Consider the following 19,388-nt stretch of genomic DNA (forward strand, 5'->3'; position numbering starts at 1 on the left):
TCACTTTTTTTGGCTCAGGACAGTGAAAGCAGGCTTACCCATCCCTAAGTTTTCTACCCTCCAGACACCGTCAAGGTTCTTCAAGGTTGTTTTCTGCCAATACACGGGAAATGTTTGCACCTGGCTGTTAGCAGCTCGGCAGGAAGTGACTGCCAAACCTGAAGGATGCATTCTGGGAACTGTAGTTCCATGATAAAAGAGGATTCCTCAGGAGAAAGTGGAAGACAAGGACAGACCAGAGACGACCGAATCTTAGAGCTGAGAGGGGCTTTGGAAGTCAAGGTGAATTTATGAAAGTCAGACAGGCCAGAGGGGCGAACCGTGTGGAACAGAGCCAGGAGTGGGGCCTGCACCCTCCACTGCTCCCGTTGATGACCAGAGGGGACTGCCCTGTTCAACAGGGAAAGCACGTGGGCCAAGCACGCAGCAAAGGCTCTTTCTGGAACACACACTCTGGAAACTCCTGCCGTGTCCCCTTCTGTGTCTCCTGGCAAATGTGTCAGCAGACAGGCCCAGGACCCCCAGGGGCAGGAAATGAGCACACCCGTCCATTGGGACCTAGGGACCGATGCCTTCCTGGTGCCACCCACGCCCACATCGCTTTGCGTTGATGCCAGCATTCCCGCCAGGGCACAGAGAAAATGACGCCAACTGCATACACATAGGGTGCAGAGCCCAGGTGGCCCAGCCAGCGCTGGCTGTCCCAGGCAGAGAGGGCATACACGCAGCACACATGGTCCGGCTGGTTCCCACTGGACGGGCACCCCAGGGGAAACTGTTCTTTTAAAACGATGGCAAGGCCTTCACTTCATCACCCAGGAAATGGAAAGGCACCCATGCACACAGGGGGAAAAAGGAAATGACAGAAAATAGAGCATATTTTCTATAAAATACAAAAGACATAAAAAGAGGCCAAATTATTATTATTTGCAGATAAATGTTATGGTTGGTTATCTAGTTAATCCAAAAGTCTCAACTGAGAAACTATTAGAATTAATAAGTGAATTTGTTAAGGTGGCAGTTACTAAAATGGGCAGCTTTCCCGCAAATTAAACTCAACAGGGGAGGGGCCGCCATCTTCCACTCTGACACGTAGAGCTTAGAAGTCATAACTCCTGTCTTTACAAGAAAAACACTGAAAGAACTGAAAATCAATGACTGTCCTTGGACCCATCAGAGAAGTGTGGCCACAAATGTCTCCCCCAAACCTGCAGAAACGTGCTCACCCGGAGCAGAAGCTGGCGGGAACCCTGGACCAGATGCCGGGCTGAGTGCGCGAGACTGAGAGAGTAAGCATCTGTGGGGCCACAGTCCTGCAGGCCCCGCACTTCCACGGCGTTCATTTCCAGAAACCCACCAAGTTCTCATCACAAAAAGCCAAGAAAAAAATCACCTGGGTCCTTGGCAGGGGTAGGGGAAGGGAACCATGTTGAAATAAGCCCAGAGCATTCTCCAGAACAAAGGCCTGTTCTGCAGTGAAAAGACTTCACCAGAGCTTGATCTCACCTGGGGGAAGGGCTCTTCCCCACTCGGCCCGCTGGCCTTCCGGTCTTACCCCAGGGAGGGGAAAGAAGGGGAAGAAACACTTGTGAAGGTCACAGCCCAGGAATACAGGCCACTAAAAGGCTGAAATTTAATCATAAGATTATAAAATGCTTCCCTTCCCCCTCACCGCTACTCAGGGCTCCAGCATAACAACAGGATTACAGGGGAAAATGCCCCAAGGTCCGGACTCTATGAAAACAGTCTTCAGAGAAACCCAAAGACAAGAGGGGAGACAAAAAATAAGGACATGGAGGAATCTGAAGACTTGGTACGTACAGCTGCAGCTGCAGGAGAGATGAGACGCTGCCCAATCGCTAGTCAGGTTATGGTGACACTTCAAGCCGAGAGCCCATCTATGTCAGTTTCCACTGTGATACATGACACCATATCCACCTCTCCAAAAAATTACATGGTATGCTAAAAAGCAAGAAAAAAAAAAAAAAACACAGTCTGAAGAGACAGAGCCTGACTCAGATATGGAAGAAATTCTGGAATTATCAGATTAATATGCTAAGGATGCTAACTGAAAAAGTGGACACCATGCAAGAAGAGATGAGTAACATCAGAGGAGAGAGGAAATGTGGACAAATAATCAAAAACACTGATGGACAAGGCTGAGGAAAGAGAGAATCTGAAGATATGTCCATGGAAACTTCCCCAACTGAAATGCAAAAAGAAAAAAGAACGAGAACAGAATATCAGGGAAATGTGCAACAATAAAAAAGTGATACGTATGCATGATAGGAATAGAGAAGAAGAAAGGAGATAAAGAAATATGTGAAGTAAAAAGAGCTGAGAATTTTTCAAAATTAATGACAGACACCAAACCACAGATCCAGGAAGCTCAGACAATACCAAGCACAATAAATACCAAAAAATCTACATCTAGGCATATCATATTCAGACTGCAGAGAACGAAAGACAGAGAATCTTGAAAGAGGCCAGAGGGGAAAAAACCTCATCTACAGAGTTAAAACGATAAGAATTACAGTGGACTTCTCGTTAGAAGACATGCAAGCAGGAAAAGTGTAGAGTCCTACATCCAGTGAAACTATCCTTCAAAAGTAAAGAGGAAATAAAGACTTTTTCAAACAAAAACTGAGAGAATTCACTGCCAGCAGACATGCCCTGCATGAAATATTAAAAGTTCTTCAGGGAGAAGGAAAATGATATAGGTCAGAAAACTCGCATCTATATAAAGAAGAGAGCATAGGAGAAGGAATAAACGAAGGTAAAAATAAAATGCTTCCTTGTCTTATTCTTAATTGACACAATAGACAAAGGTTTGTTCAAATTTTTACTAGTAACAGGGTGATTATAGCATAAGTAAAATGAATGACAGCAATTTCATAAGGGACACTCTGTTAAAGGCACCTACACTACCTGTGAAGCAGTGTAGTGTTATTTGAAAGTGGACACAGATTAGTTGTAAATGTATATTTCAAACTTTCGGACAACCACTAAAAAACTTTTTTAAAAGAAGTATAATTGATATGCTAAGAAAGGAGAGAAAATGAAATCAAATAAAATGCTCAATTAAAAACAGAGAAGGCTGAAAAGGAGAGGAAGAAAACAAAAGAAGCAAATGGAAAGCAGTCACAAACATGATAGGCATCAATCCAGCTGAAGCAATGACCAGTTTATATTTGAGTGGCCTAAGACCACCCATCAAAAGATGGAGACCATTAGAGCAGATTGAAAAAAAAAAGACCCACTATATGTTGTCTATAAGAGACCCACCTTAAATATAAAGACAGATTAAAAGTAAAGGGATGTAGAAAGATACATCATGCTGACAAGAATCAAAAGACAGCTGGAATAGCCGGAAAGCAGACATTAGGACTAGAAAAATTACCAGGGGTAAAGAGCAGCAATAGTATATAATAACCAAGAGGCCAAGTCTCCAAGAAGATTAATAATCCTCAATGCTTATGTACCTAACAACAGAGCATCAAAATACATGAGACAAAGCCCGACAGAACTGCAAGGAGAAATACACAAACCCACTATCACAGCTGGAGACTTCAACACACTACAAGGAAAGGACAGATCCAGCAGGCAGAAAATCAGCAAGGACACAGATGAACTCATCAATCAACTGAATATAACTGATCTCTATGGACCACTATGGTGGCTAATTTTAGGTGTCAACTTGACTGGGCTAAGAGAATGCCCAACTAGCTGGTAAAACATTTCAGGGTGTGTCTGTGAAGGTGTTTCCAGAAGAGATTAGCATCTGAATTGGTGCACTCAGTAAAGCTGATGGCCCTCCCAATGTGGGTGGGCCTTGAGGGCCTCAACAGAATAAAAAGGCTGAAGAGGGGCAAACTTGCTCTCTCTGTTTTAGCTGGGGCACCATCTCCTGTCCTGGGGCCTTCAGATGGACCCGGACTTCCCTACCCCCTCCCAGGCCTTTGAACAGGGACTGAATTACTCCACAGGGTTTCCTAGTTCTCGAGCTTGCCATACATAATGGTGGGAGCCAATTCCTGTAATAAATTTCTGTGTCCACACACACACACACACACACACACACACACACACACTACTGGTTCTATTTCTCTAAAGATCCCTGACTAACCACTAGTTCAATCAACAACAGCAGAACACACACTCTGCTCAAGCTCAAGCTCACAAGAAACATTCACCATGACAGGCCACATTCTGGGCCACAGAACACATCTTAACACATTTAACAGAACAGAAATCATAGAAAATACGTTCTCAGATCACTGGAATTAAATCAGTAACAGCAAGATACCTGAAAGATTCCAAAATACTTGGAGATTAAACAAGACACTTCTAAGAACAAAGTGGGTCAAGAAGGAAGCCTCAAGAGAAATAAAAAACACTTAAACTAAATGGAAATGAAAATACAACTTATCAAAATTTGTGGGGCGCAGAAAAAACAATACTTAGAGGGAAATGTATATTAGAAAAGTAGTATCTGAAATTAATAATCTAAGTTTTCACATTAGGAAAGTAGAGAAAGAAAAGCAATTAAGTTGAAAGCAAGCAGAAGAAAAGGAAAAAAAATTAGAGCAGAAACTAATGAAATTGAAAACAGGGAAAAAAAGAAAATCAACAAAATCCAAGATTGGTTTTTCAAAAAGATCAATAAAATTGATAAAACTCTAGCCTGGTTAACTAAGGAAAAAAAGAGAGAAGACACAAATTACTAATATTATAAATAAAAGAGGAACATCACTACTATCCCATGGACATTAAAAGGTTAAAAAGGCATACTATGAACAACTTTATGCCTACAAATTTGATAATTTAGGTGAAATGGATCAATTCCTTGAGAGACACATACTAGCAAAATTTATACCAGGAGAAATAGATAATCTGAATAGGCCTATCTCTATTAGAGAAATTGAATCAATAATTAATAACCTTCTAAAACAGAAAGTACCAGGCCTAGATGGGTTTCTAGAATATTGGTGAATTCTACCAAACACTTAAGGAAAACATTTTACCTCTTCTTTACAATCTCTTCTGGAAGGCAGAAGCAGAGGGACTACCCCCTAAGTCATTCAATTGAGGCCAGCATCACCCTAATTCCAAAACCAGACCGAGACATTACAAGAAAGGAAAACTACAAATATCTCTCATCAACATAGATGCAAAACTCCTTAACACGAGCAAATGGCATCTAACAACGTAAAAAAAAAAAAAAAAAATTATACACCATGACCATGTGGGTTTATTCCAGTATACAAGGCTGGTTCAGCACCCTAAAATCAGTTAATACACTCCGTCACATCAACAGGCTAAAGAAGAAAACTCAAATGATCATATCAATGGATGCAGAAAAAGTGACAAGATCACTTTTCATGAAAAAACTCTCAATAAACTAGGAATAAAGGGGGAACTTCCTCAACTTGATAAAGAACGTCTATTTAAAAAACCCTACAGATGGGAATTCCCTGGCAGTCCAGTGGTTAGGACTCCGTGCTTTCACTGCTGAGGGGAGGGTGCAGGTTCAATCCCTGGTCAGGGACCTAAGATCATGCAAGCCGCATGGTGTGGCCAAAAACCCCCCCCAAAACCAAAAAATGCTACAGTTAATGCCATACTCATGGTGAGAAACTCAAAGCTTCCCTACGAAGACCAGAAACAAGGCAAGGATGCCCCCTCCCCACTCAAACAATGGACTGGAAGTCCCAGCTGATGCTATAAGAGAAGAAAAGGGAATAAAAGGTACACAGAGTGAGACAGAGAAATAAAACTGCCTTTGTTCTCAGATGACATGACTGTCTGTAGAAAATCCTGAAGGATCCACAAAAAAACTACTAGAGTTAATCAGCAATTATAGCAAGGTTGCAGGATATAATGCTAATGTACTAAAGTCAATTGTTTTCCTATATACTAGCAATAAACAACTGGAATTTGAAATTAAAAAAAAAATAACATTTATACTTCTGCCAAAAAAAGAAGGAAATATTTAAGTACAAATCTAACAGAATATGTAAAGATTTATCAGGAAAACTACAAAACTGATGAAAGAAATAAAAGAAGATCTAAATAAACGGATGGATATTCTATGTTCCTAGATTGGAAGATTCAATATTGTTAAGATGGTCAATTCTGCCCAACTTGATCTATTGATTCAACACAATCCCAATCAAAATCTCATCAATCATTTTGTGGATACTGACAAACTGATTCTAAAGTTCATATGGAGAGGCAGAAGACCCTGAATAGCCAGCACAGTATTGATGGAAAAGAATAAAGTTGGAGAACTCACAGTACCCTATTTCAAGACCTATTATAGAGTTACAATCATCAATAAAACGTGGTATTGGCGAAAGAACAGATACATCAATCAGTGGAACAAAACAGAGTTCAGAACTAGACCACCACAAACAGAGGCAACTGATTTTTTACAGAGGAGCAAAGGCAATACAACGGAGAAAGAACAGTCTATTCAACAAATGGTGCTGGAACTGGATGACTGGACTGAAAAAAGCATCTAGACACAGACCTCACACCTTTTACAAAAATTAACTCAGGATGGATCACAGGCCTCGATGTAAAACGTTAAAGTGCAAAACTCCTTAAAGAGACATAGGAAAAAATCTACGTGACCTTACTTGGCAATGAGTTTTTAGATACAACACCAAAAGCACAATCCATGTAAGAAAAAAACTGATAAGGACTTTATTAAACTTAAAAATTTCTGTTTTGCAAGATGCTGTTAAGAGAATAAAATAAAAAGAGAATAAAAAGACAAGCTACAGACTGGGAGGCTATATTAGCCAACCCCTATCAACCCCTCCAACGCCCCCCACCCTGCCTAAAAGCTGCACTTGTCACCTTCCCTGCCTCCTTCTTTGGACCCTAGTTTTAGAAAAATTCATGTTCCTAACCCATGTTTGGTTTTTTCCTACCATTTCTATCCCATATATTTTCATATATTTAACTTTATTACATAAAGAAGTAAAACAAAAAAGGACTTGTACCCAAAATACACAAAGAACTCTTAAAACAATAATAAAACAACCTAATTTAAAAATAGGAGAACCATCTTTGAAAAGACGAACAAATTCAACAAACCTCTAGCTAGATGCACAAAGAAAAAAAGAGAGAAGACTCAAATTACTAAAAATAGAAATGAAAGTAGGGACATTACTACTAATTCTACAGAACCAAAAAGGACTATGAAAGGACTATGGACAATTGCATGCCAACAAACCGTTTAACCTAGATGAAATGGACAAAGTCCTAGAAACATAAAACCTACTAAGACTAAATCACAAACAAATAGAAAAGCTGAATACACCTACAACTAGTAAGGAGATTGAATCAGTAATCAAAAACCTCCTGACAAAGATGAGCCCTGGACCTGATGGCTTCACTGGTGAATTCTACTGAACATTTTAAGAAGAACTAACAACAATCCTTCTCAAACGTTTCCAAAAAAATTGAAGAGGAGGAAACATTTCTAACTCATTGTATTGAGGCCTGAATAACCTTGATACCAATGCCAGACAAAGATACTCCAAGGAAAGAAAACTACAGGCCAATATTCCTTCTGAATACTGATGCAAAAATCCTCAACAAAATACTAGCAAACTGAAGTTAGCATCATATTAAAGAATTACATACTGTGACAACGTGGGATTTATTCCTGGAATGCAAGGATAGTTCAACATACAAATATCGATCAGTGTAATATGCCACACCAACAAAATGAAGGGAAAAGAACACATGATCATCTCGATGCAGAAAAAGCATTTGACAAAATTCAACACTCTTCCATGACAAAAACACTCAACAAAATAGGGATAGAAGAAAACTACCTCAACACTATAAAAGCCATATATGAAAAGCCCATAGCAAACATAATAATCAATGATGAAAGACTGAAGCTTTTCCTCGAAGATCAGGAACAAGGCAAGGCTGCCCACCTCACCTCTTCTATTCAACATAGTACTCAAAGTTCTAGCCAGAGCAATTAGGCAAGAAAAAGAAATAAAAGGAATCCAAATTGGAAAGTAAGAAGTAAAATTATCTGAGATAACACGACCTCATATGTAGAAAATCCTAAACACTGCACAAAAAAGCTATTAGATTATAGGTCATATAACTCAATATCAAAAAACAAACAACCCGATCCAAAAATAGGCAGAATACCTAAAAAGACATTTCTCCAAAGAAGACATACAAATGGCCAACAGGCACATGAAAAGGTGCTCAACACTGCTAATTATTAGAGAAATGCAAATCAAAACCACGATGAAGTATCACCTCACACCAGTCAGAATGGTCATCAACAAAAAGTCTGCAAATAATAAATGCTGGAGACTGTGGGGAGAAAAGGGAACCCTCCTACACTGTCAGTGGGAATGTATATTGGTGTAGCCACAATGGAAAACAATATGGAGGTTCCTTAAAAAACTAAAAATAGAGCAACCATAGGATCCAGCAATCCCACTCCCTGGCATATATCTGGAAAAGATGAAAACTCTAATTCAAAAGGATACATGCACCCCAATGTTCATAGCAGCCCTATTTACAATAGCCAAGACGTGGAAACAACCCAAGTACCCATCAGCAGACAAATGGTTTAAAAAGAAATGTGGTATATATGTACACAATGGAATATTACTTGTCCATAAAAAAGAATGAAATACTGCCATTTGCAGCAACATGGATGGACCTAGAAAATAACATAATAAGTCAGACAGAGAAAGACAAACATTACGTGATATTACTTATGTGTGGAATCTAAAAAATAATAGAAATGAATCTATATATAAAATAGAAACAGACTCACAGACATAGAAAGCTAACTTCTGGTTATCAAAGGGGAAAGGGAGGGGAGGAGGGATAAATTAGGACTATGGGATTAACAGATATATGCTACTACATATAAAATAAATAAGCAACAAGGATTTACTGTATAGCACAGGGAACTATATTCAATATACTGTAACACCCTATAATGGAAAATAATCTGAAAAAAAAAAGACTGAATCACTTTGCTGTATACCTGAAACTAACACAATATTGTAAATCAGCTATACTTCAATTATAAACAAAACAAAACATCAATAAACCCATGGTGATTCATGGTGAGCCAGCTAAGGTAATTTGGTAATCCTTTATGAAAAAAAAAAAAAAGCTGTTGGATCTAATAAATGAATTCATCAAATTAGCAAGATACAAAGTCAACACACAAACATCAGTTGCATTTCTATACACAAACCATGAACATGAACAATCTGAAAAGGAGATTACAGAAACAATCCCATTTATAATAGCATCAAAAAGAATAAAATACTTTGAAATTAACTTAACCACGGAGGTGAAAGACCTGTACAATGAAAACTACAAAACACTTCAGAAGGCAATTAAAGAAAACATAAATTAATGGACACACATCCCACACTCATGCACTGGAAGGCTTAATATTGTTAAACGTCAATATTAACCAAAGCAATCTACAGATTCAGTGCTCTCTCTCTCAAAATCCCAATGTCTTTTGCAGAAATAAAAAAACCCATCCTAAAATTCATATGGAATCTCAAAGGACTGAGAATAGCCAAAACAATCCTGAAAAAAAACAAAACTGGAGAACTCACATTTCCTGATTTCAAAACTTAATACAGTAATTCAAAACAGTGTGATATTGGCATGAAGACGTATATAAACCAGCGGAACAGAAGAGAGAAGCCAGAAATAAACCCCCACATATATGGTCAAATGATTTTTGACAAGAGTGCTAAGACCATTCGGTGGAGAAAGGACAGTGTTTTCAACAAACGGTCCTGGGAAAGCTGGACATCCACGTACCAAAGAACGAAGGTGGGCTCTAACTGGTCCGGTATACGGTTATCTAACACCATATGTAAAAACTAACTCAAAATGGATGAAGGACCTAAACGTAAGACCTAAAGTAATAAAACTCTTAGAAGAAAACATAGGATGAAAGCTTCACGACACTGGACTTGACAATGATTTCTTGGATATGACAACAAAGGTACAGGTAACAAAAGAAAAAATAGACAAACTGGAGTTTAAGAAAATTGCTATAATTTGTATATCAAAAGGCAATATTCACACGATAAAAAGGCAACCTACAGAATGGGAGAAAATATTTGCAAATCATATTTCTGATAAGAGATCAATACCTAGACTATATAGAGAACTCCTAAAACTAAACAACAACAAAAAAACCCAAATAACCTGATTGAAAAATGGGCAAAGGACTTGAACAGACATTTCTCCAAAGAAGATATACGAATGGCCAATATACACATGAAAAGATGTTCAATGTGACTAATCATTAGACAGATGCAAATGAAAACCACAGTGAGATATCACCCCACACCCATGAGGATGGCTATTATCAAAAACACAGAAAACAAGTGCTGGTAAGGATGCAGAGAAACGGGAACTCTTGTGCGCTGTCGGCAGGCATGTAACGTGGTATATTCATTATGGAAAATAGTATGGAAGTTCCTCAAAAAATTAAACACAGAACTACCATATGAACCAGCAATCCCACTTCTGGGTACACACCTGAAAGAATTGAAAGTCAGGTCTTGAAAAGTCACTTGTACACCCACATTCATAGCAGCATTATTCGCAAGAGCCAGTGGGTGGAAGCAACCCAAATGTCCATTGATGGATGAGTGGCTAAACAAAATGTGGTCCATCCACACAATGGAAGAAAATTCTGCAGTATGCTACAACATGGATGCACTTCGTGGGCACCAGGCTAATTAAACAGCTAATCACAGATGGACAAATACTGTACCATGTCACTTACATGAGTCAAAATCATGGAGACAGAAAGTAGAATGGTGGCTGGCAATGGCTAGGCGAGGGGAGAGGAAGGGATATTGTTTAGCTGGTATAGAGTTTCAGATTTACATGAGTTATGGGGATGGGTGGTGGTGACGGCTGCTCAACAACGTGAATGTATTTAATGCCACTGAACTGCACACTGACAAACTGTTAAGAAGATAAATTTTTTGTTATTTGTACTTTAACTCAATATAAGAAAAGGAACAACAACAAAAGAGAAATGAACTATCAAGCCATAAAACGACAGAGGAACCCTAAATATATACTAAGTGAAAGAAGCCACCCTGAAAAGGCTGCACGCTCTGGTTCATAGCAACCAGACATCCCAATCACACGACATCCTAGAAAAGGCAAAACTACAACAGTCTAAAGATCAGTGACTGCCAAGGATTGGGAGGAAAGGCATGAACAGTGGACGGAGAGGTTTTTAGGACAGTGAAAATACTCTATGATATTGTAATGAGGATACATGTGCTTATGTATCTGTCAAAATCCAAGTATAAGGCGTCCTGTGGGCTGACCTGCCCGAGCATCTCCAGGGGCGCACAGACCCTGGCCGGGACTCAGACGCGTGCACTGGTCGCCTTCCTCCCCAGGCCTTCAGCGGGGAGGCCGGTGCTCCTGTGTTTGTGTTTGTTTGAAAGATTCCTCTTTTTGTCCCTTTCCCAGCCGTGTTTCTCTTGCCCAGCAATGATTCATCTTCAATGGTTTGAAATCACAAAATTTCTACCCACCGAATCTTTTACTTCATTCTACTGAGTTGGTCTTAAATAAAATCCTCTTGAGATTTGTATCGTTGAAAGATATTCTTTCTTGTTAACAATGGTTTGTCAGTGGACGAAAAAAATCCAAGTATAAGACAGCGAACCTGAATGTAAACTGTGGACTTAGTTAATAACAACGTATGTACATGGGTTCATAACTTGTAATGAACGAACCACACTAACACAAGTGGAAATGCAAGATGTTAGTAGCAGGGGCAACTGTGGGGGAATTTCCTGTACTATCTGCTGAATTTTTCTGTAAATCTCAAACTTTCCTAAAAAAAACCTCTATTAATCAGAAAATAATCAATGGAAGGTAGGGAGTAGGTAGAAATATAAATGAAATAAGAATATCAGAATACTGATAAATGTTGAAGCTAAGGGGTAGGTACAAGGGAGTTATTACACTTTTCTGCTTAATTTGTACATGTTCAAGATTTCCACAATAAAAAGCTTTTAAAACTCCAGATTAGCTCAAGAACTGTCTGTATAATGAATAAAAGAGCGGGAGGAAAACTGAGATATTTTTGGAGCAAGTATTAAATTAAAACTGAGGGCATGGCTGAATCACACTTGATAGTGGACATCCTTGCATATCAGGGACATTCACAGGTCAGTGAGCAAGGCGGGAATGGCACGGGCAGGGAAGGACGGAGAGGGGATGAACATGGAAAGATGTTCATCCTCACTGGTTCACAGAAAGGCCGGCAACACGGCCTGGTGCAGCACGATGCCTGGGCTCAGCACGGGCTCAGGGACAGAGCGCCCCATCCTGTGGGAATGCCACTCAGCACCAGCTTTCTGGAGGGCAAACTTCCCAGAGCCCGGAACCTGCAGGCCCACTGGCCGGGCTTCTCTGCTTCAGGGACTCTGTCCAAAAAAATGGGACTGGCTGAAGGTCATGGACTGAATAAACAAGTGTACAGTCCCTTCAACACACCCTATAAAACCACCAGAAGGTTCCTTCACCGATGAACGCAGTCATAAGCACACTGGGAACGGTCAAGGGAGCAGACGCCAAGGAGAGCCGCAGGCGGTGACCGTGGCGCTGAGCGGGGCCCTGGGTGGCCTCTCTCCCTCCCGCCCCTCCCACTGCCCCGGCCCAGCTCCTCCTGCAGCCTCTCCCTGCACCCCAGGGAGCCCGGGAGCAGAGGTGCAGCACCCCCCCGCCCCTCCTCAGGGCCCAGCGCGCTCCCCTCCGTCCTCACGGCTCTCCCTGCCCATCTGGGCCCCAGCAGACACCTGCTCCCTCGTCCCCATCCGACACACAAAACCTCGCTGTGGAGCCGTGCTCCCCTCTGGCTGCTGCCCGCTGTCCCCACAGCTCAACCTCGTAAAGTGCCTGGTCCCCAGCCACCCTCACTGGCCCCTCACCCAGCTCCATTCCCACCACTCCACGGAGACTGTGGTCACCAGTGACCCCATGGGGCCGAGTCAGCCACCCTTTCTCCATTCTGATCAGAGCTGCTGCAGCCCAGCAAAGCACCCCCCTTTCTACAACACCTTTTTCCCCCGCCTCTGCAGGCACACACATGCACCCTCAAGAGGCTGGGTGCTGGCTCTCTGGCATCAGCACCTATGAAGCATCTCAAACTGGATTCCTCTCAAAATTTCTCTGTCATTTGAGTTCCCCCCAAATCATTAACTATTTCCCCAAAAGAGGGAAAAATTGGTAACAATAAATCATGGTGAATAAAGTAACCAATACCACGTGTACGTGCATCTACTGGGGAGATGAGGATATGGAGCTCAGATCAGAGACGACCTGCACTGGGGGAGGGGGCACAGGAGCCGATCAACTCAAGCATTTACAGAAAGACAGGATGAAGGCTGACAGACACCCATCAGAATAGAAAGAGAAGCAATGAGAAAGCCTAACAAATTAAAAAATAAAATTAAGAGGCAGGCCCAAGTTTCAATTTATCAATAATCCCAGTTGTAAATGGATTAAATTACTCTCTCTCTCTCTCTCTCTCTCTCTCTATATATATAGAGGCTCTCAGATTGAGCTAAAATATAGCTACAAAATAAAGGGATATAAAAAGGTTGAAAATAAGGAGACAAGTAAAACTTTAAATGGGACAAAATAGGCTTTTCTGTTTGGTAACACGCAGGCATACTCACGTATCTAATAACACGGTCTATAAATACAGTTAAACTGAACATTCAAGAAGCAATGGCACCTCAGGAATCACAGTGACAGACCTACCTCACCTCTTAAAAATCAACAGATCAGTGGATACAATAAGTTAGGAAACAGATCAGTTGACCAATAAAATAAGCTAGATCCAGCCTCAGCCCGACAGAACAATGTAACCAGTCGATGGACAGGACACATTCTTCTCAAGCTGTAAGGAAACAGTCACAAACACAGAGCATACTGAGCCACAATGAAACCTCAGAAGATTCTATAAAGCATGTATCTTTAAGTCACTGAACCTTAACAATAGCACAAAAAATTAACTCCCTTCCCCCAATCCATCCACTTGAAAACCACAACACCCTCCTAAACAACTCAAGTTAGAGAGAATCAAGACTGAAATTACAAACTCTTTAGAAACTAAGGGCAAGGAGAGCGACAGGAGGCGGGTCTGTGGCGCAGAGCCAAAGGGACAGAAGGAGGGATCCAGCCTCCAGTGCAGGTACCGGGAAACATAAACTGTCCCCGAAGACGTTATGCACTTCCCTCCAGGAGCCAGAACAGCTATAAAACCCAAGAAAGCAAAAAGAAGTCAGGAAGAAGGAAGCAGAAACAACAACGGAGACCTGATCAATGCAGGCTGTTTGGAAAGACCTGCAATAGTGACAAACTTTGGGGCGTCTGACCAAGAGGAGCAGAAAAAGGTACCAAGAAGTAATATCAGGTATGAGAAACTACAAAAAACACTTTGAAATAACAGGAGAATGTAGCGTGTAACTCTGACCAGTACATCAGGATGGCTTTGGGTTGTGCTTTTGTTTTTGGTTGTGCTGATGGTTGTTGACCTGGGGGGTCCAGGAAGCCCTGAACAGCCTGTCACACACTGGAGCCTTTTCTCACCTGCAGTGTTAATTACAACCTGGAAGACAAACGCTGATGCAGACTAAACGCACGACGTGGTAGGAAAATGGTTTCCACCTTTATACACGTAACAGGCAAAAGATACTAACCTCAAAACTGATTCTACAAGAAATAAATAGTAGACTAGGAGGAAAAGCAGAAACATAAGCAGTAATGTATGAAATATATATCCAACCTATTTGTATAATAGACACAAAAACATGTAAGTGAAAGCATAAAAAAATATGGACTTCCCTGGTGGTCCAGTGGCTAAGACTCCACGCTCCCAATGCAGGAGACTTGGGTTCGATCCCTGGTCAGGGAACTAGATCCCGCAGGCATGCCGCAACTAAAAGTTGGCATGCTGCAACTAAGAAGCCCGCATGCCACAACTAAAGATCCCACGTGCCGCAACTAAGACCCGACGCAGCCAAATAAATAAATATATTTTTTAAAAAGCATTGAAAAAAGTCTAAGATTACACACTAAATTTTAACGGCAACCAGGAATAAAAGTGGGGAGGTGAGTGGGAAAGGAGAATTTTCACCACTTCTTAGCCGATGTATTTCTTAAGTGTTCTTACAAGAGAACATACTCTACTCGAATAGGTGTTTCAAATTTTTAAAAAGTTATTATTAACGTTCAAAGTGCTTTAACGTCAGGATATTCATCACAACCCAACTGGAAAGAACCTCCTCGTGATTTTAAGAGTCTCCTGCGATCTTTCTAATGGCTCACCGTGTCTGTCTAAGCTTACGTTTCAACCCTAACTCGTCAGCAATTTCTGTCTGCGGGAGGTCTGCGACAGGAAGGGACCCCGGTGGGGCGGAGGACCAGCCGTCCAGGCCCCACCACCGTGGTTCTGGGTCTCCCACCCCTCCTTGCTCACCGGCTAAAGCTCCCAGCTACAGCCACCTCCTGAGTGCCCTGGAGCCCAGCCGGCGAGGCGAGCTCGCCAGCCTGGCTCCCCTCTCGGGAGGCATCGCGCGGCGCAGGCCCCGCGCTCGCGAACCCCAGCCGCGCAGGCGCCAGGCCCGGGTACTGACCGCGGCCGGGGGCCAGCAGGCTGCTCAGGTGGGGGACGCTCAGCCGCCGCAGCCGGTCCAGCTTCTCCCGCAGCTCGCGCACCTGGCTGTCCGAGCGGCTGACCCTCTGGCGCAGGGCCCTCAGCTCGCCGTTCTTCTTCTCCACCTGCTCCTGCAGGCAGCACACCTGGCTCTTGCTCTGGCGGGAGGAGAAGCAGTAGGAGTGCAGCGAGTCGATGAGCTTGCAGGCCCCCGACGCCGACAGGATGACCTCGTTGATGGACATGGGGCTGGCGTCGCTGTGCTCGCTCTGCACGGCCTCGGCCGCCGGCTTCGGGGTCACGTCGGTCGGAGGCGCCGAGGGGCCCTGCGTGGGCTTCTGCGGCGTGGCCGTGAGCGATGAGCTCGCCGTGGGGGGCGCGCGTGGCGGGCTCTGCGCCGGCCCCTTGTCGGGCCCCGGGCTGCTCCCGCTGCAGCCGGGCTCGGCGTCTCTCTTCGGCCTCTTGCGGTCCACGGGCTCCCGGGGGACGGCCGGCCTCTCGCGGGCGTGCTTGGAGGAGAAACTGTAGGAATGAAGCGAGCCGATGAACTTGCAGGCCCCGGACCCCGGGGGGGTAAAGTCATCCACGGAAATGCCGCTCCTGTCCACCAGGCTCCCGTCCGGGGAGGTGGCGTTCTCGTCGCCGGCATCCACAGCACAAGCGTTGGCTTCTCCCCGGCTGCCGGACGCGGTGTCGGAGGCCGGACCGGCATCTGCGTGTCCTTCCGGAGGCTGTCGGGCCTGCTGCGGACCGGAGGCCTCCCGGGTGGCCCTGGCTGCGGTTCTGCCCTGTGATACGCGCCGCTTCAGCTTGCGGGACTCGGGCTTGGCCATCGGGCTTTCACTCGAGGACGACGACGACGACCCTGCAGCTGCCTTCCCGTCGGCAATGTCACTTGCATGTGCCCTCAGACCCCCCGAGGCCTTCCTGGCGTCCTTTCTCCGGGGGCGGCCATGGCCTCCGGGCCCCCTTTTCTTCTCAGCCAGGTGGAAGATGGACGGCACGGCCGTGGGCTTGAGCAGGCGGTGTTGATCCTCCAGTCTCTTGGAGAAGCTATCTTTGGTGAAATGTTCACTACAGAGGAAAGAATACTTAGTGGGCGTCCAGTTATCCCTCTGAACAGCCTTCAACCACTGGATCAGACGTTTTGAGTCCTTTAGGGGGAATCTGCAAGACAAATGACAAATTAGAAAAAAATAATTAAGTGCCTCCCCCTACTACTATCAACTATAAAAGCAGAACAAGTGTATTAGCAAACACCCAAACCTGTGCTGACTTTACCCATTTAAAAACTTAACAAAGAACTGAGGAATACCTTCTACTTGCAACTTATTACTGAAATAGAAAGATGAAAGACGCACTGTCTGCCCTTAAGAAGCTTACAGTCCGTAGGGTGGATAAAGAGTGAAGGTGAATACCTCCTCCCAGGCTGTGATAAATGCCCTGCAGGGATACAGAATCCTTGGAGAGACAGCACCAGATGGCATCACGACAGCGGGAAACGCTTCAGGAAGCCCTGGAAATAGTTCCTAGAAGCTCATAGCTGGCCAACCCTCCTGGCGTGCCTGGGATACAGGACTTGGGGTGCTCAAAGGAAGATGGTTGCCCCTCCCCCCCATTTAGAAGTCAAGCCAAGCGTCAGACAGCAGAGATGGGAGCAAGAGGCCAGGAGAGCGTCCCAGACACCCCCACGTGCCCCAGCTGCGGCTCGAGGAGCCGAGGACACGAGACCAGCTCGCAGAGCAGGCGAGACTCAACAGCCACGGCTCTGCGGCTCCCTCTGAAAAGCAACCAGTCCCTGGCAGATACTGAAAAAGACACTTAATGATCATTTTTTTTCTCATTCAGGCAAGATGTCTACTTAGAAAACTCTGGCGAAACTACACATACGAGGGTGGGAGTGGGGCGGCCATTCCGGAGGGCTGTTCTGCTGCACCTGAGGTCACCTAAGCCACCTGACGCTGCTGGGGATCAGGACCGCGGGGACACCAACTCCTCACGAAGCTCCAAGCAGCAGGACCCTCTAAATTTCCTGCTTTGGGAGCCCGTTACCTGAAGCTCCCCTCCACCCCCAGTTCCCACGTCCTCGGCCATTATGAATGCCAACAGCAGCCTTCTCTGCAATGCTTTGCCTCCGTTTTCAAATACAGTAACAAAACTAAGGGCTCTGAAGGAAACTCAAGTAAGCATGCTGGCTGACCGCTGAAACAACCTGCTGTTACTATCTTGATAGGTTGTAACGACTGAGGACTTAACGCAAACCACCATGAACTTTCAGTAAGACTACACAACAAATGTCCTCCAGGTTTTCAAAACTTGAACACCATCCCTCAACATCAAAAGGAAAACAGAAAAGTATCCGGGAGGAGGTTTTTAAGGTGGAGTTTCTTCTGCTCACGGTTCTGGTACCTCCAGCGTGGAAGTCATAGAAAAGGACTCGCTGTAACGGGCTGAATTCCAGAGCCTTCACGAAGCAGGCCAGGCCAGAGAGAAGGCCAGTCCCTGCCCTGCCTCGGGCCGGTTTCCGTGGGCGCCCACGGAACGGAGCCCTCCACAGCTCGCAGCTAAGCCCCGGCGAGGAGCGGGCTGGGCCGGCCCCACGCTGGATGCTGCCAGGGACCTCCCAGGACTCACCTCCGCGCGGCAGGGCTACCTTCCCCAAGGCCGACCGCGAGGCCCCTTCTAGGACACAGCGTCTGGAGCGCGTGTTAATCCATGAGGCACATTTGCTCGGCCACATCTCTGATCGCAGAGATCAAGACGGGCTCCCCCGCGACGAAAAAAGCAGAAAAGTCACAGCAAACGCAAGACGACAACCGACCGAAGGAAGCGCGTTTCCAGAACACACCGTTTCTGGAGGCTGGCGGCGCCAACCCGAACCCATGGGGCGCAGGGTGGCCACAGGGTGGTGGAGGGGCTGCCGAGGCCGCGGCGTGGGCGCCGGGCGGCCTCCGAGTGGGCATGGGGCGCGCACCGGCGGCCGAGGGTCGCGGGGGTCGGGTGGCCACGGATGGAAGCCGCCGGCCGCGGTGGCCCGAGGCGCCCGGCCCAGAGACGCCGGCCGGGCCAAGGTCACACAGCGCCGCGCTGACTCACTCGCGGGACCGGCCCGGGGCCCGCGCCCTGAGTGACCCCGCGTCCGACCGGGCCGCGCGGCCTCAGTCTCCCCGCGGGGCCGGGCCGGGCCGAGCCGGGCCGGGCGGGGGCGTGGCCCGCGGGCCGCGCGGGCGGCGGGCCGGCGGCGGCGGGCGGGGCCCGGTTACCTGTGGAAGGAGACGGCGCGCTTTTCCCCCTTGCCCTGCCGGTTGGAGCAGTTCGCGGCCGCGCAGCAGATCACCATCTCGGGCCTCGGGCCGCCGCGCCGCCGCCAGGCTCCGGCCCTCGTCTCGCCGCGCCGAGCCCCGGGCGGGACCGCCCCGAGGGGAGGGCGCGCGGCGACACGGCTGCGGGACGTGGGAGCCAGCCCCGCAGCTCCCGCCGTACGGCAAGATGGCGGCGCCCGGCCGCCCGCCGCCCGGCCGCCAGGCCCGGCCCTCGGCGCGCCCTGGATACCCGGCACCTGGCGGGGCGCAGCCCACGGCTCGCGGCGTCTGAGGTGGGCGGGGGCGCCCCGGACCGGCAGCGCCCTGTGGAGACATGGCGCGCGGGGGGGCAT

General features: G+C 45.8%; 1 protein-coding gene across 3 annotated transcripts in view; it reads right to left on the reverse strand.

The window, feature by feature from the left end:
• The window catches only part of THAP4 (THAP domain containing 4), a gene marked incomplete at its 5' end in the record, with an annotated part of 41,679 nt that extends 22,291 nt beyond the window's left edge, over positions 1-19,388 (reverse strand). The window contains 2 exons of one of the 3 annotated variants that reach the window (XM_082466498.1): positions 15,714-16,900; positions 18,997-19,388. In XM_082466498.1, the coding sequence (XP_082322624.1) occupies positions 15,714-16,900; positions 18,997-19,388 (1,579 nt within the window). Of the gene's footprint in view, positions 1-38; positions 143-15,713; positions 16,901-18,581; positions 18,791-18,996 lie in introns of those variants that run through there. The other 2 variants (XM_082466499.1, XM_082466500.1) reach the window with 2 other exon arrangements.

Source organism: Balaenoptera physalus (genome assembly GCF_965194825.1).
Source record: "Balaenoptera physalus genome assembly, chromosome: 6".
Classification (NCBI taxonomy): domain Eukaryota; kingdom Metazoa; phylum Chordata; class Mammalia; order Artiodactyla; family Balaenopteridae; genus Balaenoptera; species Balaenoptera physalus.